This window comes from Zalophus californianus, chromosome 3, assembly GCF_009762305.2.
Source record: "Zalophus californianus isolate mZalCal1 chromosome 3, mZalCal1.pri.v2, whole genome shotgun sequence".
In the NCBI taxonomy this organism is placed as follows: Eukaryota; Metazoa; Chordata; class Mammalia; order Carnivora; family Otariidae; genus Zalophus; species Zalophus californianus.
The window spans coordinates 69,339,887-69,366,031 of record NC_045597.1 but is presented as its reverse complement, the minus strand read 5'-3'; the positions used below and the strand labels follow the sequence as shown (position 1 = coordinate 69,366,031).

The window sequence follows — 26,145 nt, the reverse complement described above, 5'->3', positions numbered from 1 at the left end:
TCAGGGGGGTTAACCCAGGCCTCTTCACCAGCCGCGGTAGTTCAGAGGGCACGAGTGCAAGCTGCTAGGCTTCCACCACGTTCTGCTGGTCAAAGCGAGTCGCTGTGCTGGCCCCCAGTGAAAGTGGAGGGAACTAAACCACAGGAGAGGTGGCAAGGAAATGTAGCCACTTAAACTCCTCCACGGATACAGCGTGACACAAAAGTATAAAGGAGATTTGATGAAACAAATCTGCCTCCTTTCCATGTACATGTCTTTTATTTGACTTTAAAGATGCTCAAACTGAAAAGCCCAAATCGTAAGTCCAAACTTTAACCTCCAAGGCAAAGTTACTATGATGACACCTTAGAAAAAAATCTAAAGGAAGCACTAAGTGCATGTGTATTTTATATTTGTGAATATTTTAGAGTTTCTAAAGTATTTTCATCAGTGTTACCTAGTCTAAATAATAAAAACTGCATTCAGAGGCTAAATAGTAGTGTATAACTTATCTTCCTTATCTCTGTATATACTAAGTTAAGCAAAGTTATGGATATTGGTTCCAAGAGTTTTTTTGGGTTTTTTTTTTTTTTTTGTCCCAGATTTGATATCCCTTTTAAGTCTTGTTTGTTTTCCTATTAAGTCTGCCATTCATAGGTTTCATTGTGGTCTTTTACCATTTTCAGAGTTGAATTTTTCTTCTCCTGTACATAGGCTTGTCTACTCTTGTTTTCCTCTTTATGGCTTATATTATCTAGTGGAAGTTAATATTCTCACTCTCTAATGTTTCCTTTAAAAAAGCTTTAAGACATGAGTATCCAATTCACATTTTATTTCAATCCTTTTTCCTTTTAGAAAACAAAACACAGGGGTGCCTGGGTGGCTCAGATGATTGGGTGTTTGCCTTTGGCTCAGGTCATGATCTCCAGGTCCTGGGATCAAGCCCCACATCAGGCTCCTGGCTGGCTCAGCAGGGAGCCTGCTTCTCCCTCTGCCTCTCCCCCTGCTTGTGTGCTCTCTCTGTCTCTCTCTCAAATGAATAAAATCTTAAAAAATAAAAAAGAAAGAAAAGAAAACACACGCACAACGAAGAAACTACTGCCCTCCTTAATTGTAAAATTCTGCCTTAGAGTCAAAGTTAAATTGTTCAGGGCCACCATGGGGCTAGACCACCTGCTCATCATTCCCTAAGAGATATCTGACTGTAGCCTAACTGGTCCTCCTAACCAACAGGCATGCAAAAATATGAGTGTTTTTCACCTTTACAGCTCTCACGGATCCTGGGGAGGCTGGGGGGAGTAGGAGGTTTGTATGATCTTCCTGAATGATCATTCCTTTCGAAACCTTGTGTTTATCTTCAGCTGAATGTTAAATTAGCACTGGCAGGTACAGTAGCATCTGGAATCTGCAGGACAATAAAAGCTCTCCTAGCTACATAAGAACTGATGAAATAGACAAATCTTGAATTTCTCAAACTTAGGTGGAAGCAATAAATACCATTCCATCAGCTTCAGAAGTAATGAAGACAATGCATCAGCTCTAGCTTTCTTTATGGTGGTCAAGAGCCTCATGCACTGGGGAAATTGAGAGGATAAAAATAAGAGAAAAGGAAAAAAATAGAAAGACAATTACTTCCATGTAACCTTCACTACCACAGCTCCCCCCTCCCATGCAACTCACTTAAAATCACTGCTATGAGAGAAATTCGGGTACTAATCTTGATTTCACAACTTACCACTCTTCTGTGTAATTCTTATGTATACCCATGGGAACATATTTAGATATCTATTGGTCACTCACTCCCTGACAAAGTCCAATGTTACTATGCAATTTTGAGTTGCACCCCCAACTTTTCTATGGAAGTTTCCCTACATGCAAAAGTAGACAGGATAATACAATCACTCCCTATGGACCCATGACCCAGGTTCAATAATTATCACAGCAAGGGTGCCTGGGTGGCTCAGTTGGTAAAGCATCTGACTCTTGATTTTGGCTCAGGTCATGATCTCAGCATTGTGAGATCAAGATCAAGATCCGCAGAGGGCTCCATGTTGGGGGTGGAACCTGCTTAAGATTCTCTCTCTCTCTCTCTCTCTCTCTGCCTCTGCCCCTCCCTCCAGCACACGTGCTCACTCTCTCAAAAAAAAAAAAAAAAACCAATTATAGCCGATCTCGTTTCACCTGCTTCATACTTCATTTCACCAAACATCCCACCAGTGTTCAGATTTCCCGGATTCTCTCATAAATGTGTCCCTAGGGTTGATTTGTTGGAAGTGAGAGCCAACAAGATCCACACATTGTACCTGGATGCCATGTCCCTTATGTCTCATGTATTTCACTCTTCTCTCTCCTTTTTATTTCCACCTGAACTTCCCCCCATTACCTTTCATATTTAGATGTTCAAACCCTTAGAAATGAGTCGAAACAATAATTCAATCAACATTGCTTACCCTTCATCTCCAGCCACCAGTTGTCAACATTTGGCCTCATTTATTTTCTTTCTCACATATGAACTGTTAACGAACCATTCAAAAACTAACTTGCAGACATTGTGACACTTGGCTCCTAAATTCCTAGTCAAGCATCTCCTATGGACAAGGACATTCTCCTACATAACTACAATAACACGAGCACATCTAGAAAATGAACACTAATTTATAATAGCTAATGTTAATAGAATTTTTTAAATTTAAAAATTTTAGATTTCCCTGATGGTCCTAATAGTGTCTTTCATAGTTCTGATACTGCATCTGGTTTTATGTCTCTTTGGTGTCTTTTAATCTACAACTGTCCTCATGCCTTCTTTGGTTTCCCTTTTTGAAGAGTCCAGGTCAGCTGGCTTTAGAAAACCCCACATTCTGAGTTTTTCTGATGGTTTCCTCAGGATTAGATCTAGGTGACACATTTTTGGAAGGAAGGTACAGAGGTAATGTTTGTATACTTCTGTTTGCACATAATGACAGTCTGTACTATCATGTTCCCTCTGGTCACTTGGCTAAAAGGTGGTGGCAGCCAGATCTCTCCTCTGTAGAGGAACATTGCTTCACTTGTAATATTAGATAACAATAAAAAAATATATATATATTAGATAACATCAGGGCAAGAAGGCAGGGATGGGGGGGTGGGCAATGACACTGTGAGACTCCATGTAATGATCCTGTTGCCCACCATCCTTTCCCTCAATGATCTTTACTTTCATTGCTGACCATTGCCTGAATCAAGTATTACATTAGGAACTGCAGAATGTTGATTTTTCTCATTATGTAATTTCTTCTATTACTTTGTGGCATTGTCTTGTAAAGAGGAGCTTTCTTTCCCCTTCCCCCCCTTTTTTTTTAAAGATTTTATTTATTTATTTGACAGAGAGACAGCGAGAACACAAGCAGGGGGAGTGGGAGAGGGAGAAGCAGGCTTCCCGTGGAGCAGGGAGCCCGATGTGGGGCTCGATCCCAGGACCCTGGGATCATGACCTGAGCCGAAGGCAGACGCTTAACGACTGAGCCACCCAGGCGCCCCTCCCATTCCCTTTTAATAATCTTTAACATCCTTATTCTTTATGATGCTCAAGTTGTCCCAAATTTCACCGGTAGGTATCCCTTCAAGCTGGCTCCTGTCCTTGTCTACACAAACCTTAAAAATATTGTTTTTCCTTCCTAATTAGCAAAGAAATATATATTCACTGCAGAATATTTTTAAACAGAAAACTGCAAAAAAGGGGAGGTTCCCATATTCCCCCAACTAAACATAATTATGAACATTCTGATCTTCTTTCCAGGAGACAGAAGGATAGGTAGGTGAGTAGATAGGTAGATAGAATTTCTTTTTTATCCGATGTTTTGTTACATTAAAAACAGAAACATAATATAGAGCATACCAAGTTTTCACCAAACTTACTTCCAAAGCAATTATTTCCCAACTCATGAAATATCTTGCTATGACATTATTTTTAATGATTATGACATAAATATTCACTTGGATGTATCATAACTTACTTTTCCAGTGCCCTAGAGTTAACCATTTACTTTGTACCAACTTCTTTGATTATCAGCAAGATTATTTTTACATGTGCTGATCATTTAGAAATATTCTTTTATGAACTGCATTTTCATATCCTTTGTTAATAAACGTTATCTCCTTACTGAATATGTAAATTTTTTAAAAATTTTGTTTACGATAAACTCTAACATAGAAGTCTAAATTTTTAGAAATTTTCTAGTCATATGTATCCATCTTTTACTTTCTATTTTCTGCCTCTGATAACAGTCTTTCCCACCCCAGGTTTATGAAAATATTCCTCTTTGTTCTATTACATTGTACTCCCCAATTCATCTAAAATTTTATTTTGGTATGCTGTATTGGTTAAGGATCTAACTGGGTTTTTTTTCCACATGGGAACCTGGTTATCCCAAACCCATTAACTGAATACTTTGTCAATTCCCCATTGCTTTAAAATACTTTTTTTTTTAATATACTAAATGATAAACTAATTAGGTCTGTTACTGGACTCTTTGTTTTGTTCCACTAAGCTTAATGTATAAATTCTTCACTATCTTCTTTTCCAGTATTTTCTTACTTTTTAAATTATATCCAGTAGTTATGAATCTTTCCTTTATACAATTTATACTTTTATTTTCTTATTTTGTTGAGGAGACATTTTTGACCGATACCATATAGAAGGATTTTTTTTTTAAGTAGGCTCTATGCCCAACATGAGGCTTGAACTCACGACCCTGACATCAAGAGTCACATGCTCTATGGACTGAGCCAGCCAGGCACCCCAAGATATTCTTTTCAAGATGTCTTTGATTCTTCTCCTGGTGGGCTAAATTTGGTTGTTGCAATCGATTTTCTTTTCAAGAGTGCTAAGCATACACAAGGGGCTTGGCATATATTATCTCTCCTTAACCTTTACAACAATCTTATGAGTAAATAATATTTTCTCTAGTTTTTAGATAAAGAAACTAAACCTTCAAGAGGTTAAATAATTGGTCCAGGTTTACACAGCGTGAATGCTGTGCTGCCTGAATTTTACCTCAGATCTACACGGAGTCGGGATACGTGGGTGTTACATACTTTGCGAGCTCTCATGTGTCTGAGAAAGACCCTATATTGTCTTCACACATGAGCAGTTTGGCTGGATGAGAACTAGTGGATTACAATCCTTTCCCACAAATGTTTATAGTTCAACAATGTTTCAGTTAGAAATGGGTTTAATTGCATTTAGCAGAAAACTCAGGTAACAGTGTCTTTTAAAAATTTATATATTACATACAAAAAATACAGAGATTTCACATGGACCCAGGTCAACAGTGAATCCAGGTATCTTCCACCTTTCTTAGCATGAGGCTTCCATTCCTTCCCTCCTCTATTCTGTGCCTCCTCCTGCAGCTCCAGCTTTCACATCCATATTCTACATGGCGGAAAGCAGCAAGAGAGCCTTGAAAATGTAGTTGTTGTTTGCTTTTTTTTTAAGATTTTATTTATTTATTTGACAGAGAGAGACACAGCGAGAGAGGGAACCCAAGCAGGGGCAGTGGGAGAGGGAGAAGCAGGCTCCCCGTGGAGCAGGGAGCCCGATGCAGGGCTCGATCCCAGGAGCCTGGGATCATGACCTGAGCCAAAGGTAGACACTTAATGACTGAGCCACCCAGGCGCCCCCGGAAAAAGTAGTTTTATTGTTGGCACATTGCCACACCCAACAAAAAGGAACTAAGGAGGTTGGAGTAGTTAATAATAGCTTTGCAACAGTCTTACTAGTATATGTCTAAGTACTGACTTTATCTTTTTATCACTTTTGTTTAGGTCTTCAACTCAGAAATATGTGCTATTCTATCTGTAATCGTAGCTTTGGTTATATTTACTATGGTTTTATTTGATTGTATTTATTATCATGTGTCTTCTATATTACTCTTTGATTTTCTGAATTGTGATTCTATTCATCTCTATTTCTAATGGACTAAAAGTCCAACAGTTTCTTTGGATTCTTTTTTTAAAATAGTTCTCATTTAGCTCCTTTTAAATTCTTTTCTGCTTCTTAGCTGACTCCCTTCGTATTTCAGACTCATTATTATTTTTTTTTTTTATCTCATGGCATGGAGAGGAATTTTCAAGAAAAACACTTTAAATATATAGAAAAGGAAAAATAATATAATAAATATCTGTATACCTACCACCTGGAGCTATAATTGTTAACATTTTCTCATATTTGTTTTGTTGGCTTAAAATTCAACTAACCTCCTGCCCTTAACTCTGGCATTCCCAACACCTTTACTATACTTCTCTTTTCCCTTTTCCAGGGCACTTATCCCTTCTAACATAACATATAATTTCTTTATACTTTACAACTGCTTCCCTACCTCTGGCATACAAGGTCCATGAGGGTAGGATCTTTGTTGTGTTCACTAATTATTCTCAAGTACCTAGAAGACTGCCTGGAATATAGTAGGTACACAATAAATATTTGTTGAATGAAATAAAGTATATTTTTATATCTATTCATGTTTATATATAGACTTAGTCCATTCCTTTTAACCGCTATATGTAGTGCTCCATTATCAGCAAATATAGCTAACATTTATTAAGTGCTTACTCTGTTCCAACACTATTCTAATGGATTTACATTTCTCATATAATGCTCAAATAGACCTGTGAGATAAATACTGTTAGTAACCCCTGTGGTACAGATGAAGAAATTAAGACTCACTTCAGCTCTAATGACACACAGACTGAAAGTGAAGAAATAGAAAAAGATATTCCATGCCAGTGGAAAAGAAAACAAAGTTGGAAAAGCAATACTCATATCAGACAAAACCAACTTTAAAACAAAGACTGGGGGCACGTGGGTGGCTCAGTCGGTTGAGCATCCAACTCCGGATTTCAGCTCAGGTTATGATCTCAGGGTCACAGGATCGAGCCCCATGTTGGGCTCTACGCTCAGCACATAGTCTGCTTGTCGCTCTTTCTCTGCTCCTCCCCACCCCCACTCGTGCTCGTTCTCTCTCTTAAAAAATAAATAAAATCTTTAAAAAAAAAAAGATAACAAAAGACAAAAAACATTACATAATGATAAAGGGGTCAATCCAAGAAGAGGATAGAACATTCGTAAATATTTATGCATCCAACATAGGAGCACCTAAACAGATAAAGCAAATATTTGCAGGCAAAAAGGGAGAAATTGACAGTAATACAATAATACTGGGGACTTTAATGCCCCTCTTTCATCAATGAAGAGATCATCCAGGCAGAAAATCAATAAGGAAACATTGGCCTTAAACAACATAGTAGACCTAATGGGCTTAATATACAGAACATTTCATCCAAAAACTGCAGAATATACATTCTCTTCAAGTGCACATGGAACACTGTCACACATAGATTATATGTTAGGCCACAAAACAAGTCTCAATAAATTCAAGAAGACTTAAGTCATATCAAGCATCTTTTCTGATAACAGTGGTATGAAACGAGACACTAATCAATTAAAAAAAGAAAACTGAAAAAAACACAAACATTTGGAGACTAAACAACCTGCTACTAAATGACACTCAATGTGTCAATGAACACACCAATAAGAAAATAAAAAAATAGCTCAGACAAATTAAAATGGAAACACAACTTTCCAAATCTCTGGGCTATAGCAAGAGCTGTTCTAAGAGGGATGTTCATAGTGATACAGACCTACTTCAAGAAATAAAAAAATCCCCCCAAAAATCTAACTTTATACCTAAAAGAACTAAAAAAGGAGAAAAAACAAGGCCCAAAGTTAGCAGAAGGAAGGAAATAATAAAGATCCAAGCAGAAATCAATGAAATAGAGACTAAAAAAAGGACAAAAGAAAAGATCAATGAAACTAATAGCTGATTTTTTTGAAAAGATAGACAAAATCAATAAACTTCATGAAGAAAAAAAGACTCAGCAAGAAAAAAAAGAGAAAGGACCCAAATAAATAAAATAAGAAACTAAAGAGAAGTTGCAACTGATATCACAGAAATACGAAGAATTATAAGAGACTACCACAAATAATTATATGCCAACAAACTGGAAAACAAAAGAAATGGACAAATTCCTAGAAACACACAATCTTCCAAGACTGAATCATGAAAAAATAGAAAATCTAAATAGATCAATTACAAGTAATGAAACTGAATCAGTAATTTTAAAACTCCCAAAAAACAAAAGTCCAGGACCAGAGAGCTTCACAGGTAAATTTTACCAAACATTTAAAGAAGAGTTAGTCCCTATCCTTCTCAAATTATTCCAAAAAACCGAAAAGGAGGGGCACCTGGGTGGCTCAGTCGGTTAAGTGTCTGCCTTCGGCTCAGGTCGTGATCCCAGGGTCCTGGGATCGAGCCCCACATCCGGCTCCTTGCTCCACAGGGAGCCTGCTTTTCTCCCTCTCCCTCTGCTGCTCCCCCTGCTCATGCTCTCTCTCTCTGTCTAATAAATAAGTAAAATCTTAAAAAAAAAAAAAACTGAAGAGGAAGTAACAATTCCAAACTCATTTTATGAGGCCAGCATTACCCTGATACTAAAATCAGAGAAAGACACCACAAAAGAAAGAAAATTTTGGCCAATATCCTTGATGAACATAGATGCAAAGATCCTCAAAAAAATATTAGCAAATCAAATTCAACACTACATTAAAAGGATCATACACCATGATCAAGTGGAATTTATTCCAGGGATGCAAGGATGGTACACCATCTGCAAATCAATGTGAGGGCGCCTGCGTGGCTCAGTCGTTAAGCGTCTGCCTTCGGCTCAGGTCATGGTCCCAGGGTCCCAGGATCGAGCCCTGCTTTGGGCTCCCTGCTCAGTGGGGGGTCTGCTTCTCCCTCTCCTGCTCCCCTTGCTTGTGTTCCCTCTCTCGCTGTGTCTCTGTCAAATAAATAAATAAAATCTTTTAAAAAATCAATGTGATACACATTAACAAAACAAAGGATAAAAATCGTATGAACATCTAAATAGTTGCTGAAAAAGCACTTGACAAAATCAACATCCATTTTTATCCTCCTGGCCACTAGACACCATAATAGCTAGCCTTTGTGGCCCAAGCATGGTCCTTTAGGCATTTGTCTGAGCGGCCCTCCTTGGGGTCCTAGCCATGAGGCCGAGAACCCAGCTGGAAGTGGAAGCCTGGTATGTGGGTCCTGGAGGGAGATCATGCTGTGGGATTGTCCAGGCCCAAGGCAGGCGTGAGAGGGGTGGTTGGGGGGGAGCCTGCAGCAGGAGGGCCAAACTGTGGGTGACCCTTGTCTCACTCCAGTGCTTGTCCTAGGTCATACCTTCAACATCCATTTATGATTAAAAACTCCCAACAAAGTGGTTATAGAAGGAATGTATCTCACCATAATAAAAGCCACGTATGACAAATCCACAGCTAACATCATGTTCAATGGTGAAAAGCTAAAAGCTTTTCCTCTAGGATGAAGAACAAGATAAGGATGCCCACTCTTGCTACTTTTATTCAACATAGTACTGGAACCCCTAGCTACAGTAATCAGACAAGAAAAAGAAATAAAAGGCTTGATTCAAATTGGTCAGGAAGAATTAAAACTGTCACTATTTGCAGATGACATGATACTATATACAGAAAACCCTAAAGATCATCAAAAAAACTATTAGAACTATTAAATGTATTCAGTAAAGTTCCAGAATACAAAAGTAACATACAGAAATTGGTTGCATTTCTATATACTAATAATGAGCTATCAGAGAGAGAAATGAAGAAAACAATCTTAAACTACATCAAAAAATAATAAAAATAAAATAATAAAATAAAATAAAATAAAATAAAATACCTAGGGATAAATTTAACATAGTAGGTTAAAGACCTGCACTCTGAAAACTGTAAGAAGATTTTATTGATGAAAGAAATTGAAGATAACAAAAATAAATTGACAGATATAACATGATCATGGACTGGAAGAATTAATATTGTCAAAATGTCTATACTACCCAAAGCAATCTTCAGATTCAATGCATTCCTCATCAAAATACCAATAGTATTTTTCACAGAACTAGAACAAATAATACCAAAATTTATATGGAACAACAAAAGACCCCAAATAGCAAAAGCAATCTTGAGAAAGAAGAACAATGCTGGACGTATTATGCTCCTTGATTTCAAATTATACTAGAAAGCTATAGTTATCAAGACAGTATGGTACCGGCACAAAATAGACACATAGATCAATGAAACAGAATAAAGAGCCCAGAAATAAACCCACATGTATATGGTCTATCTAGACAAAGGAGGCTAGATAAACAATGGGGAAAAGACAGTCTCTTCAATAAATGGTGCTGGGAAAACTGGAGAGCCATATGCAAAAGAATGAAACTGGGCCACTTTCTTACACCACACACAAAATAAACTCAAAATGGATTAAAGACCTGAATGTAACACCTGAAACCATAAAACTCCTAAAAGAAAATATCGGTAGTAAGCTCTCTGACATCACTCCTAGTAATATTTTTTTTGGACCAGTATCCTTAGGCAAGGACAACAAAAGCTAGAACAAACAAATGGAATTACATCAAACTAAAAAGCTTTTGCACAGTGAAGGAAACCATCAACAAAATAAGAAGGCAACCTACTGAATGGGAGAAGTTATTTGCAAGCCATATATCCAGCAAAGGATTAATATCCAAAATATGTAAAGAACTTACACAGTTTAATACCAAAAAATATCTGATCTAAAAATAGGCAGAAGACATGAAAAGACATCTCTCCAAAGAAGACATGCAGATGGCCAAGAGTCACATGAAAAGATGCTCAACATCACTAATCATCAGGGAAATGCAAATCAAAACCACAATGAGGTATCACCTCACACCAGCCAGATTGGCCATTATCGAAAAGATGAGAAATAACAAGAGCTGGTAAGGATGTGGATAAAAGGGACCCTCATACACTGCTGGTGGGAAAGTAAATTGGTGCAGCCACTATGAAAAAATGTATGGAAGTTCCTAAAAAAATTAAAAATAGAACTATCATCTAATCCAGTCATTCCACATCTGAGTAGTTACCTGAAGAAAACAAAACACCAATTTGAAGACCTATATGCACCCCTGTGTTCACTGCAGCATTATTTACAGTAGCCCAGAAACGAAAGCAACTTAAGTGTCCATTGATAGATAAATGGATAACAAAGATGTGGTGCATATATGGAATATGACTTAGCCATAAAAAGAGTAAAATCTTGCCATTTGTGACAACGTGGGTGGACCTGGAGGGCATTGTGCTAAGTGAGGTAAGTCAGACAAAGACAAACACAGTCTGATTTCACTTATATGTGTAATCTTTAAAAAACAAAACAAATGTCATATGTCAATGACCTCTCATTAAAGCTGGAAAAAAACAAAGACCCGTGAGTGGTACAGCTGGATTAAATCCTAGACTTCCGGTCCCAGAGCTGCACACTATAAAATAAACAAACCACATTTATGTATCCTTTTCTCTAGTGACATTTAGTTTGTTTGCAATTTCCCCTACCATGAACAAGTTTCAGCGAACATCACTGTGCCCATCTGCCTTTGCATATGTGGAACAGTCCCTGAGGGCATATACATCAAGTGGAATAGCCATGGAATTCTTTTTTGTTTGTTTTTTGAAAGTACAGAGAAGAGCAGATGTTATTTAAATTTTGCTTCTTCCCTTAAGAAAAATTTTTCCCCTGATAGAATGTACGTTCCATGAAGGCAGGGATTTTTGTCTGTTTTGTTCACTGCTCTCTTGACATTCATGAAGAATGTCAAGCATATGAGAGATATTTAATAAGTACCTGCTGAGTATATGAATGGTTCTTGAATATTAGGCTCTGTTGCCTTAATTATGCAAACACTTTTTATACAGCCCCACACTGTGTGAGGAGAATTTCTAGTTACTCATCTTGGTACATTGAGAATTTTACCCAAACCTTGGGTTTACCCCCCCCAAAAGGGACTGGAAGAGAGGAGTCTTCTTGGATTCCAGCACTCTACTCTGATGTTATTCTCCTCAAGGACTTTAAACTCCGGGGTCAGGAACAAGTTCTACGACTCAACAGCCTGAAGAGAATGGGGTGGGGGCCACAGCTGTAAATGACTTGGAACAGTCTCCCCTGAGTCCTGGTGTGGTTTGACCTTCGAGGTGCTGCCAAACACAAGGGCTGAGCCTTGCCCTTGGAGAGATGCAGCTCAACCACTACCAGCCCCGTGGACACTTCCAAGCCACAGTGGCTAGGGAGACTCCAGTGAAGAGTTCCCAGTCTGTGCTACTGCTCACTCCTGCCCTCACCCTCTGTGCCCTGAAGTAGGGCATATTAATGAGATCCCAAACCAGACTCTCAGATAGCCCTCAAGTCCAGTGTGGTCCCACTCCACTTCATCTAGAAGAACTTCCTTTCTCTTGCATGTGAAGAGCTCCCTTCTGTAGAATCTAGCAATGGTACTGGTTTCCCCCAAGTTTCAATTGTTGGTCAATTCAGCCACGCTCAGAAAAGAAGGCATCAGAAGCACACCTACCTCAGTACTAGCTTGTTTTTAGCTGTGTTTTCCCAAAATGTCATAAATCGGTTACAGACAACAGAACAGTGGTTGAACAGGAAAACTGTCCCTTTAGGCTCTTTTTTTGACTGCTGCTTCTATGTGAAAGCAGCTGCATCTTTGATTTTAAATTTTAAACCTCTTTTTAGTGTTCACTACTGGGTGGTGGAGACAGCACATCCGATATCTTCACGTGTAAAACACAGGTTCTCTTGTGCACGGATGGAAGAGGACTTTGGAGGGGGTGGCTGTACCCCTTTTTTTCTCTTGTCTGTTTTCCACAGCGCATTCATTCTTTTACAGCTCACTTTATGTGAATAATCTCTTTTTCACTTTTGTGCTTTACTCAAGACCCATGCTGACAACTGAGCGGACAACTCTCAGGAAGTTTCTGGAATTAACAAATCCATCAAATATTTAGTGATTTAGGCCTACGAGGTGCCAGACCTTCTCTCAGAAACTGAAGAGAAAGTATTTCCTGATCTCATGGAGCTTACGACACATCTCATCTCAAGAAGCTTACCTCCTAATAAAAGGAATAGATCATAAATAAGCATATGTCAGATGGTGCTACATGGGAGGAAAGGAAGTCAAAGTACAGGGCAAAGAATGTTGGAGAGGCGCTACTTTAAAGAGCGGAGAAAGCCCCTCTCAGACCCACTTCTTCATCACGTCCTTAAAGTGTGGGAAAAGAACATTGAAACATCCGAGCTATACAGTCATACCTCAACGGGATTCCCTAGTAACTGGGAAAAGCAGATGTAGGTGTGTTTGTTCATGAACATCCCTAGTAAGGTAAGACCACTTTGTGTATAATGAAATCTGGACTCTTAGAATCAATTGTGTGATTCTCTGATCCTAATGTCCTCACTTATAAAATGAAATCAACTGTATCGTAGGGTTATTGTAAAGATCCAATAAGCTAGCGTATATAAAGTGCCAGGCATACAGTTAGCACTTAATAAATGTGGGCTTTCTTTCCTTTCTCCCTTCCCTTTTCCCAGGCTCTTACCTTGATAAAAACAGATAGCCACACACATGATGCAACAGAGATACTTATGAAGGAACAATTAGACATTCGATCAGTTTCTCTTTATCGTACTATTTCCTCGATCCATAGAGCCTAGATCTCTTTAGATAATTTGGAGTGAAAACGAACAATTTCTTATTGGGTTCCTCTAGAGTCTGAAATGGGCCTAGAATGGTACCATTATAGAAAAGGGTTCACTGAAATGCCACGAGGGAATGAAGGCACTAGATTGAATTACAAATGTCCTATCATGTGAGCAGACGAGGAAGGGGCTTGAGATCCTCCAGAGTTGAGTGTTGACAACATCTCTGTGCAACACAATGTAATCAGGATAAATATGAATACTTACTAAAAAACTGAAATCATCCCCTCCCATTATCCCCAGTGGTACCAGATTAATAAAGAAAATAAATCCCCTGGTATTTTTTAATAGCAGAAGAAACATATCATCAATACTAACAAATAATAAAATATGGCCTTCTTACCCTAACAGTTGAAATCCAGGTAAACTTAGCCCTTTTAACAGGCCATGTGTTTTTGTTTTTATTAAACAACAGATCAAAACCAACCTCATTACTCTTTTACGAAATCACTCCCACTAACTCTTCCTCTGGTATAGAAGTAAAGGCTCTGGACTAGAAGTAAGAAGTCATCCCTATGACCTTGATCAAGATGTCTCACTTCTCAGAGCTTAGTGTCTTGGGCTTGGACTAGATTAACTCTGCGGGAACTTCTTGTGCATGTCCTGAGATTTTCTTATGAAAACATTCTTCCTCTATCATTTCTTCCCCTATTTCTACTGCTTCTCTAATCATAAGCCACACCTGCAATATGATATTGCTCCGAATCAGCAGGGTGCTCTCCCACGATCCCAGTGGCTCCAGGACCATCGTTGTGGTAAATCCCCTGTACAGCTGGGCAGCCTTTCCAGCAAGTAATTACAAACACACACTGCACTGTATCTTCTTACTCTCTGTGAAACATTTCTAGCATTTACAGTCCTTATTCATCCCAACCTGCGGAAAAAGGTATTGTAAGGACTCTCAGCAACGGAGAGAGGAGATTTAAAACCCACCTTAGGAAAAATCATTGAAAATAGACCTAAGTGAATAAAGATCTGATATGTCACCTAAGTGATACTTTATTTTTATAGACACAGACTTGGAATACTGTAAACTTTCTATTTTGACCTTGCTTTTATTTTCAAGAGCACTGGCCTCATAAATAAAAACCCCATGGTCCAAGCCATGGGGCGCTGTGGAGCACAGGATGCTACAGGGTCTCACTACTCACTACTTCTTCTCACCCTTCTCAACTGCCTCCCATATGTCACTGCGTTTGCTTGTAAAGTATACCTTCATCCTCGCCTCTGTGTGATCATTTCATCACATCAGGAAAGCGTCCTCTAACTTCCGTGGAAAGCTCTAGTGCCCAAAAATAATGGAAAGGTATTTCTCTTGATGGAAAAGTTCATGTTATGTGGAGACATGAACAAAACAAACAAACAAAAAAAGACAGCTGTCAGCAAGCATCCTTTGAGCTTAGCTGAATCCATGTTACAAGCCATTTGTGATGGTGCCAAAAGGAACTGGAACATTGCAAAGGATGCAACACGTACTAGAGCATGGGTCTCAGACTCTGCTCTGATTGATATGTAAAGATTCAAAGAAATTCCAGGGAACTGACGTAAGGTTGCCAACATTTTTCATATATGGCCTTAAAAACAAAAGGAAAAACTACCCTCTTCTATTGCCATTTCATTTCATTTCAAATGGACAATTTCATGGTATATCCATGCTGTGGAATAATATTCAGCCACAAAAAGTAATGAGGTTCTGATATAGGCTACAACATAGATGAACCTTGAAAACATTAAGCCTAATGAAATAAGCCAGACACAAAAAGACAAATATTGTATGATTCCACTTACATGAGTTATCTAAGGGTAGCCAAACAACATAATGATGGAAAGTAGATCAGAGGTTACCAGGGGCTGAGGAGAAGGGGGGACAGGGAGTTATTGCTTCATGGGTAGAGTTTCTTGAAATAGATACTAGTGATGGTTGCACATCATGTAATTAACGCCACTGAATTGTACACTTAAAAAATGGTTAAAATGGCCCAAAAGGGGGACATTTTCTCACACACACACACACACACACACACACACACACGCACACACGATGCAAAGCACAGAGGTAAACAGACCGTCCACAGAAGCCTTCACTGATGTAAAAGGAAAGGACAGATGCAGATCCAGGTGAGTTTGTCAGTTCAGTTGTGGAAACAGATATTTCTGGATCATCTGCTGAGAGTGAAAGGGTGTTGGGACTGGAATCCTACTTCTTCTACAACTCAGTACTTCTTGGTGCAGGTTCTGGCGTTCCCCATGATCTGGCTCTGAGCTTACCTAACCAACACATTCACTAATTCCTCCCATCCACTTCAGTCAAGCCATTCTCTTCACACCACCCAGCGGTCTGTCTCCTATCTCCATCTCCTTATTCATGTTGCTAACCCTTTCCTTTGTTCAGCCACATCCTCCCCGTCTTCAAGGCCAGCTCAAGAACCATTTCCATATGGAAGAAACTCTCTCTCATCCATAGTTTTCCTATCCTCCTAATCATCCTCAGCGACTTCCCTGGCCTTGAACACCAACAGCCATATAAAATGCTCTTCCCCGTTACAACTTACTTACCCACAGCAGTGTGTGCATTCTTGTTTTCCATTTGCTAGTCTTTTGTAGGCTCCTTCTCTTAATTTTATTTACTAAGCAAGTACTAATAGTTTTTTAAGTACCCAGCAAATACTATTATTGTTGATTAGTGAATAATAATTAACAATAGTTGGTATTTGTGTAGCCCATGCATTCCACAGTGCTTTCACACATATAATTATGGGATCATTGTTTACCAGTCTCTTAAATCCCCACAACAAACTTATTAATGAAATGTTAGCTCCATTTTAATGAAAAAGAACCTGAGGTGTCAAAGAATCAAGTGGCCCATGTGAGTTCGTATGCTAATTAATAAATTAATACTGTATTTAATAACAAAATAACAATTAAAATCAATCTTGTGTATTAAAAAAAAGTTTCCTAATACATGTCCAACTGAGAATAAACCTAGGAAAAAGACTTTTTATATAGAAAATGACACATTTATTTTGTTATTTAATAAATGTTTTGTCCCACACAACCTGATTCTATTTAGCCAAGTTGTTTCACAAAACTATTTTCAACTTTATTTTTTTAAAGACTTTATTTATTTATTTATTTATTTATTTGAGAGAGAGAGCACAAGCAGGGAGAGAGGCAAAGGGAGAAGCAGACTCCCCACTGAGCACAGAGCACAATGTGGGGCTCCATCCCAGGACCCTGGGATCATGACCTGAGCCAAAGGCAGACACTTAACCCACTGAGCCACCCAGGTGCCCCTATTTTCAACTTTAAAAAGTTAACAATATATATTTGTTATAGAAAAATAAGAAAATAAGTCGGGGGGAGGTCTATAATCCCATTATCTAAAGTCAACAACTACTAACATATCTTTTCACACATTTGTTTATGATTATATGTAGACCCCCTTTCTTTGAATAGAAAATGGAATTTTTGTATAGATAGATAGCTTTGCTTATAGGCTTTTTAACTAAATGGGGGGGAGGAATGAATATATTTGCATGTCAAATACATCTATGTTCCCATTAATAACTGCATGACTTGTAAGCTAATCCCCTATTTTTGTATGTTTAAGTTGGGTCACATTTTTTCTATCATATAACTGTGATGAATATTTCTCTATCTTCATGCACTTGTCCAATTATTGCCTTAGGATGAATTCCTGGAAGTAGGACTTACAGGTCAATGGTAAGAAACTATTTTTGAAATTTTTTTGTCATGAAATAGAGGTGATAAAACAGATTTAGGGGCATGCTAAGTTTTCAGTACTCTGTCGTACTAAAAAAATTTTTTAACCAGATAAAACTCTGTTTTTTAAATACGCCCAAAGAATTTAAATAGATGGTTTCAACATCCCAACCCCTTCAAACTATAAAAACATAAAAATGAAAAGCACAATAATCTAACATTGATTTGGAAGAAAGACATAGCCTAATTCAATAACTTTTATTATTTCTTTAATCAAATGAGAAAAGCAGGAAAAAAAAAGCGGAACCCACATTTGTAAAAATGATCTCCTCCAATTTTTAAAAGCTTTTTATTTTTCTGATTTAAAAAATACATATTCATTATAGAAAATTTGGAAAATACAGAGAATGAAGAAAATACGAATTTCCCAGAATCCAACAATACATCAGATAGCCTTACAGTTTTACTACTTTCTCCACATGCGTACTTTTTAACAATTTGCCATTTTTCTTCTCTTCCCAACCCAACCCCCCCACCCCCAGAGAGGAGGGGAAGGCAGGTCCTTGAGGGCCACGGCCGGTGACATCCTGGTGACATCCACCACACCATTTCATCCTCACTGAAGGCTTCCCTCCTTGCTGAGCTGTGGCCTGTTTGTTTCCCTTCTTACTTCCCAGACTGCTACACAAATGCACAAGCCCCCCCCCCCCCCCCCAAAGCAGGGCCAAGTCTCCTCTGCCCCAGAACTCCTAACCGGAGAACTGACCAAGTCAACTTCCAGCTACCTGCGGCATTTCAGAGCCAGGCTTCTCCCCGGTAACACCCTGATTTATCTCAGCAGATCAACATCTGAAGCCGCAACTAACACCTCATAAAATGTATACAGCACTTTTAAAGTTTAGCAAGTTCTCTCACACACATTGTAACCTCTGTCTGTGAGTCTTCGGAAGTGGACAGAGCAGATATCCCCGTGTAACAGAAAAGGAAACCAAGGTGCAGAGGAGCTGAGTAAAGGTCACAAGCTCTGACAGTGAGTGGCAGAGCTTGGATTTGAAGCTGTAAATTGACTCCAAGTCAGAGCTCTTTACCTAGCCATTATTAACAAGCCATTCTTAAGACTGACAACTAGAAATTGAGAGCCAGAAGGATCTTCAATAAATCACCTAATCTAATCGCTTCTTAGTATTCACGTATAAGGAAAATAAGTCCCAGAGAAGCTGGGTGATTGCCGAAAGTCACCAGCTTTCATGATGAAGAGGATCTAAAGGCACAATCTTCGGATTCCCAGGGCCAGTGCTCACGCAGTCGTCCCTAGAGAGATGTTCTTTAATAAGCTGGTCTCTCATCCGGTGTCTTCTGGTTAGCCAAATGTCAACCAGGAATTAAAATCCTAAAAGTGTAGAATGTTAGAGCCAGAAGGGACCTTAAAGACCACCCCGGCCAACCCACTCAACTTTACAGATTCGGAATCTAAGGTCCAAATTCCATGGCTTTTGAAGTTCAGTCCTATGCGCGTCCCTTCCACTTATCACTTCCCTTCTGAGTGGTTAAAAAAAAAATCTGGCCAAAGATTTTACTTCCTTCTTTGACACTCAGTGTGCCAGAGGCCACAGATTAGCAAAATCAAAGTGAAACTAAACGGGATTTGAATTCAAAAGATACTTAGTTTGTAAGAGATGTACCCACCATGACTGTTATCAAAAAATACCCAAGTTCTGCTGGGTTCTAAGCAGGCTCCCCCCCACTCTCCACCCTCCACCACCCTAACCAGAGAGAAGGCCTACTGAAATCCTTGCGTCTTAGGAAAGGGTACCTAGGACCCTTTGGAAGTCACCACCCCTTTAATCTGTGAAAATGTAGCAATCCTGTTTCGCTAAAGGCTTTTACTCCACAAACCATCCAGGAATCCGAATTAAAACTGGCAGCACATCACCAGGACTGTCACAGTTCGCTGACCCCAGTGGACTCAGACCTTGCTCCCCCCATCTTTATGTACCCCCCCCAAATCAGCTCCTGAACGTCTGCTAACCGTGATTCTTCTGTAGCAGCTCCATGGCTCTATGGCTAGCCTTACTTCTCTAATGAGATGGAAAGCTCTTTGAGGGCAAGAGACTACTTCTATCGCCCCTAGCTTCAAGAAACTTGAAGGATAAACAAAACCATGTGTAAAACCAAGCACAGTCACAGAGGTGTAAACAGGAAGCCAAGGAGCCGAGGATGAGCGTCAACTGGTGGGGAGGGGTAGCTGCTGGGTAAGGTAACAGATCCGAGTCTTAAAGGGCTAGTGGAATCAGCCGGGCAAAGGTAGGCGGAAGGCAAGCCAGGCAGGCGGGCCAGCGTCAGCAAAAGCAAGGAGAGAAACAGTTCAACGTTGCCGTAGCATCAAGTGCAAGGCGGGGAGTGGTGGGAATTGAGGCTGTAGCGGTGGGCCCGGCAAGGAGGCGGCAGGCAACAAGCCCGCGTAACTCGCGCTGACCTGTACCGGGAGGGCAGCTTACGCAATTCGCGAGTAAACGAATTTGGGCGCCCACAGCGAGGCTCTGTCAATGACCGCCTGTGGTGTCCGCGCCGGCCCCCTCCCCCCCCCGTGCACCTGTGCGCCTTCGCAGCTGCCAAAGCAAACGCAGGGCTGCCTCAATCCGCTAGATTTTCAACGCGGGCCCCACGGCCCCCCACCCGACCCCGGCCACGGCCACTGCTGCCTCGGGCCCCCCGCCCCCTGGCCCTCTCGTTTCTCCGCTCTGGTTTAAAACGCCTGTTGACGCACTGTAGCGGGTGCCTGCGCGCTAGCGGGCGGCCCCGCGGTTTTCTCTGCAGTCGCCACCGGGGTTCCTGAAGAAGAATCCCTGCGGGCCTCCCGACCCCGGGCTGGGGAGGCCGGGGGCGGCCAAGGTTCCCTCGGCCCGGCTGGCACGGCGGCCGGGCAGGGGCCGGTGCCATCTGGGGCTTGCGCAAGGCGCAGTGCCGAAATCCGTCCTCCCGGGAAAGCGCAGCATGGAAACAAACAGGACGGGCCGCCCTCCTCTCCCGGCCCGCGGCCGGGCGGGCACCGGGGACGGCGCGGGCTCCCCCCGCAGCCAGGCTCGGGCCGGGACCAGGACCCCGGCGGGCGCGACGGCGTGGGGGGGCGGGGGAGTGGGGGCGCGGGGCGGAGCGGCTCGGGCCAGGGGCTCGCTCGGCCGGGGTCCGCGCGCCGGCGCCCAGGCCGTTGTCATTACCTGGCCAGCGTAGTTTTCCCCGAGCCCGGGAGGCCTCGCAGGAGGTAGAGGTGTTTCCTAAAGCTGTGGCGGCGCGGAGGTGTCCCACGCGGGGGCGGCGGGGCCGGCGGCCGAGGTTTCTGCTGCGGCCGCTGCTGCTGGAGGCTCAGCCTCCCAAAGGAGTCAAGAAAACTCTCCTCCATGGGGTGGGGGCTGGCTGCGAGAGCCCTGGGTTCCCTTTCCTGAAGTCACGGTCTTGGCCAAAGCTGTTGTTTTTGTGGCTCTCCGGCCATGTGATAGATGGAGGGGCGGGCGCTCAGAGCCCAGCCCCTCCTTCCCACCCGAGCGAACCGCGCTGCGTGGGAGGGGGCGTCCCTACCTGGAAAGCTGGGGACGCTGGGAGACTGGCAGACTGGAGGACCTGGGTGACGCTCCCCACCCCTCCCCGACCCCCGCCCCGCTCGCCAGCGCCCTCCCTTGCCTCTCGGTGCCCTTCGCCCTGAGGGGAGAGGGCCTGCCCGGTGGGACACTGAGATACTTCGCCGGGCCGCCCGCCATGGAAGTCAGGCCCTCTGCAACAGCCCTCCTCCACCCCACCCCCGACTGGCCTGGACCTTGAAAGTGAAATAATTTTAGTCGACGATTAAAGAACGTGAACAGCATTTTGAATAGTAACAGTAAAGTCCATTGTCTCCCCCAGTTCGGGAGCACCAATATCTGGCTGGTGCCCCAGCGGCTAATACCGCTGTCCCAGGGCCTGTATCATTTTTTTTTTTAATCCTTCTTTAGCCTGCCAAAAATATTCTTAGAAAGCTTTGTCGCCTCTACGTAACTTTAAATCTCATCAGAAAAAGCTCCCCTTAAAACTCAGAGTGATCTATCAACGGTAGCATAAACTAGGTCTCATGAGAAGACCTGTACTGCCCAGGTACTGGCTTGGGCTGCCACCTGAGAAGACACGGCCTCTCTGGAAAGATTTCAGCTCCCCAGGGAAAGGAGCAGTCTCCTGAAATCATTTATAGAGAAGTATCCAGAATTAAGTTCTAAGTTTCAGGAACTGGTGAGTGCCAGTTGCTTGATCACCATAGCACTCTCCAATATTTCACACTCAAGAGTGTGATAGAGTGATCCTATTTTTTGAACCAAAATTCAAGATGCACCGACCGAAAGAGACAATATTGAAAATACCATGCTGGAAAAATCCAGGAGATGTGGTGGCTTTGGCTGTAATAATTACTGTAAAGTAAATTCATTTTGTTTCTGGCAGCTAAGGTATGAAAATTTTGAAAAGGAATTGTGAAGAAAAGCAATTTCTTTCTGAAACAAAATCCAGAGATTTCATAATAAACTTTGGAAGGAAGGGCCCAAGTAGGGAGGGGCTCTGTGCTGAGAATCGCACCTTCCCCTTGGGATTCCCCTGGAGAGGTGGGGGCGGGGAGATGAGCTGCTCTCCCTTGAAAATCTCTTCTCAGAATCAGAGGAAGGATCTTGGCACTGCTGAGAAAACTAGAATTTCAAAAGCTTCTCTAAATATTAGGGGAAAACCATAAGGAACGGAGAACACACATGACTCATAAAAATAGTGATGCTTAAATGTAGGTATCCTCTATTTCTATGTGTTCTATCATACTTCTTCCAAGAGTGTTTTTGCCCAGCCTCAAATACTACCTTTTTAATTCTAGACTTGCACTGTACAATACAGGAGCCACAAGCCACACAGCGTTATTGAGCACTTGAAATGTGGCTAGTGCAAAGTGAGATTAAAACACACACTGAATTTTGAAGGTTCAGTATGGAAAAAAAATGTAAAATATCTCAGTAATTTTTATATTGATTATGTGTTGAAATGATAATATGTTGGTATGCTGGGTTAATACAGAATTAAAAGTTTTATCGCTGTTTCTTTTTGCCTTCTTAAGACAGCTACTAGAAAAGTCTAAATTACATATGTGGCTAGTGTATTTCTATTAGTGCTGCATGAGACCTCCATCCACTTCCATCTCCTTCTACAGAGGGGGTCCCAGGCAATGTGGGATAGGGCACAGAGAGACACACAGCTTTGGGGTCTTGAGGTTTTAGCATCCGGAGTGTCTGTGGCAGATGGAACAACCTAGTAGAGGCTGAGAAATACGAGTGTGTTGCTCAGAAGAGAGGTCTGAGCTAGAGACAGAGCTTTGGAAATCCTTGCCCTATGAGAAGAAGATAGAGAAATAGAGCTGTCTAGCTGAAGAGGGGTCCCTGGAGACACCAGCATTTAAGTAGTGTGCCTTTGAGGTGGATCTGCCAAAGGAGAGTATGAGAGAATGATCAGCAAAGCAGACAGAACTCTAAAATAGAGATGTATGGAGGCCCAGGAGAAAAGAGCTTAAAGGAGGAGAAAATGGGCAGCAGTACTGGGAAGTGACCCTAGACACTATTCCTTTCTTTCAACCCCCACATTTAACTAGTCAGCAAGCTCTGGCTGTTTTTTCTGATTTATTCCTCTGAACTACACTGTTTAAAGTTATCTGTGTATCTGTTTCCCCCCACTAGGCTGTAAGTGGGAACAGTGTCACCCTTGTCACCCTCAAGATCTAATAAGACAGCCTGACATTCAGGAGGTCCTCAATAATTGTATGTGGACCTGAACTACTTTCTCAATAGATAAGTGTGATTTACTAAATATTAAGAATAAACCAAGATCATGATAATGTCAGCTAAGGAGCAAACAGTAAACATATCGATGGATCTGAGATCCAGCTTGCTATGAGCTACATTCATATCTTTACTGGTTCTCCCTAGGTGGCAGCCTCCAGAGATCTGGGCTACACCCAAGTCAGAGGATCCCTGTGATAACACTCCTTAGTGCCTTCATTTCATCCAACCAACTTGTCAGCTCTAGGATTCCATTCCATTTCTAGCTTATGTGACGACCAGCACAATCTTACTTTGCTGCACTAGAAACCATTACCATGACAGACGTAAAGAAAATTGTAAGTCATTTTTGGCAAATGAAGAAACATTCAAATGTTTCTCTAATTACTACTGTTTAAAAGACACGGAAAAATAAGGAGGTACATAAGAAGAACTAGTGAAAATCAGGAATTTAACCCTCAAATGTACAGCTCCAAATAACCCAGGATTTGGAATGCTTAATTATAAATCAGCCCCAAGTTTCTACCCCAGAGATGCCAAGATGGCAGAAAGTCTGAGACCAAGATGGAGCTTCTGAAGCAGTCTAACCAAAGACCCTTGAACGCAGCAGAACCAGTTAAAATATGTAGGCAGCAGCTTTCCCACTGCTCTCTAATCCTATTTTTCTTCCCCTATCAAAAACTTTTTGACATTTTTTTCCTTAAAAACATAAATTGGTCTTATTCACATACATATTTCTCTTGTTATATATAAGTGATATAAATGGAAAGGACCAGAACGAAGTCTAGCTGTTTGTGTAGTAGACTCCTGATTATCCAGAAGCTCCACTTGCACCTGCTGCCACTTTCTGCACAATCGGACCAGATAGGACCTTGTCCTCCTCTCTACTAACACTGCCCCCTCCTGGTTCTTCCCTCATCCTTCCCCTAGAAGCCAGATGGAGGCTGCAGGAAGCCAGAAGAAGTTAGGGAAAGGAGGACAAGGGAAGAGAAGTGATACAGCATATGCACGTCTACTTGGCTGAACTGACAGGAGAAATGCACAGGAGTCTGGTGGCCTGCGAGAGGTCTGCCATGTGGAATGTTCTCTGGACAAACCTGATTTTGCCTCTGCCTCCCACAATCCATCCCTTATTCTTTTTAGTGCCACACCCCTTCCCCAAGGTGAGGACCATATCTGCTTTTCCACAGCAACTATTTGCCACTATGCACCAGGGCACTTAAGGACTATAAGCTTTAAAGCCTAGGAGCAAGAGAAAGTAGCCCCAGCCCATTTTTCTAAAGCTCCATTCTGGAAATTAGGGAAAGATAATAAAGACAGGGAGAGAGCTGGGGACATTCTGGAACCCAGGCACAAGCCTAGATAGAGGGTCAGCTGTCAGTACAGCATAAAGGTGTTTCGGAACTGGTCACTACTCATGCCATAGTTATTGTTAAATATTTATAATATCACCCTTGGATAAGGCATGGCAGTGTGGATTCTACCGTATTCCTTAGAAATCCATAAGTATCGCTGGTGAAGACCTCTAAGAAAGCAAGGATTTGCCAGCTCCCAGAGTCCCCTCTGCAGCTGTCTATGCCTCGACACTAATACTAGTCGTTCTTCCCTGAAATCATCCCATCCTCGGCCAAAAGCAAGTTCAGTTTCACAATGGCTCTAGGAGCCTACAGAGAGAGCAAGACTCTCAAGGAGTTCAAGCAAACACTGAAGACCCTGGTCTCCATCTGGAACAGACCCACCGTCTGGTAGAAAGATGAACTAAAGCTGTACGAAATGAGCATAAGGGGGAAAATAGAGCTATTTTAAATAAAGCCCTCAATTCCCAATAAAGATGGCAGATGGAACACAAATACTTAATTGCCACGCCCTCTTTGAAACCCCACTGAAATGTTTTGGGAGGGCAGTTATTTTGTTATTATATTTAAGCATAAATTATAAGAACAAAGAGAAGATTACAGCAACAAAGTTTTGAAAACTGGAGAGCAAAGACCAAGTGTTAATTTGGCAAAAACAAACAAGCAAAGAAAACAACCCTGAATTGTAGACAGCTGTGAGTCAACACAATTTACCCTGCATAACACCTAAAATTTCAAGAACTAGACTATTTGGGGCTGGAGGTGAGGCTCTAAATAGGAAGGTCAGTTGGAATTCTGTTTAAGAAACAAAACAAGCGAACAAACAAAAAGAAGCATCCAGAGTCAGGCACCTGCCCACCTCCTAGAGAAGCCCAGAGGTTTATTCCCTGGAGATCAAACAGGATAGGGTGGAGTGGAGGTAAGACAAGACAATACAGGCTCCCTTTCTGAAAACAGAGGGAGTAAGAAAATGCCTACATGTTGGACAGTGAGTAACCACCCCTGGCTTCAATTTTTCAAATATGAATTTTCACATTTGAAGTTTGTTAAATACAACTAAACTAAAACGGAATTTTAAAAAGATAGTTACCTGTAGTATGGTGCAAGTCCCACAATCCTAACCAATATCCTTGAGGTCAGATCTGTTTCAGAATTCAGAAAGTGTGTGTGTGTTTGTCTGTATACAGGGTGTGTGTATGTGCATATGTACATAACTTTACATTCTGAGTGGGGGCTGGGCAGCCCATGGTAATTAAATCCATTAATATTTCTGCAATGAAATGTATGCATGGTCGCACTAGGTAGGATAAATAAGGAGTAAAATTAACCTGTTTGAGTCAAGTTATTTGCTCCCAACTTAATTTTAATGCCAAACATTTAAGAAACAAAACAAAACAAAAACAGCTTTTGATTTTCAGAGCTTTTTGGATTTTAGAATTTTAGGAATGGAATCACAGACCATACTTGGATATAAGGCCTTACCCTTCCATCCTGATGCAATTTTTAAAATAAACTACTAAAGTCTTCCGTGCCTTATTTTCTTCCATAAAACAAATTAAA

At 41.3% G+C, this 26,145-nt stretch overlaps 1 protein-coding gene and 1 non-coding gene across 7 annotated transcripts in view; both read right to left on the bottom strand.

Annotated features, from left to right (window-relative positions):
* Positions 1-26,032, bottom strand: part of N4BP2L1 (NEDD4 binding protein 2 like 1) — a 34,091-nt gene extending 8,059 nt beyond the window's left edge. For 2 of the 6 annotated variants that reach the window (XM_027589359.2, XM_027589361.2), the window contains exon 1: positions 20,618-26,032. In XM_027589359.2, the coding sequence (XP_027445160.1) occupies positions 20,618-20,799 (182 nt within the window). In that variant the 5' untranslated portion in view covers positions 20,800-26,032. Of the gene's footprint in view, positions 1-6,335; positions 6,766-20,617 lie in introns of those variants that run through there. The other 4 variants (XM_027589360.2, XM_027589362.2, XM_027589357.2 and 1 more) reach the window with 3 other exon arrangements.
* Positions 12,504-12,636, bottom strand: LOC113921186. Its single transcript, XR_003519582.1, has one exon. It is a non-coding gene; the product is annotated as a small nucleolar RNA SNORA16B/SNORA16A family (small nucleolar RNA).
* Positions 26,033-26,145: the final 113 nt, after the last annotated feature.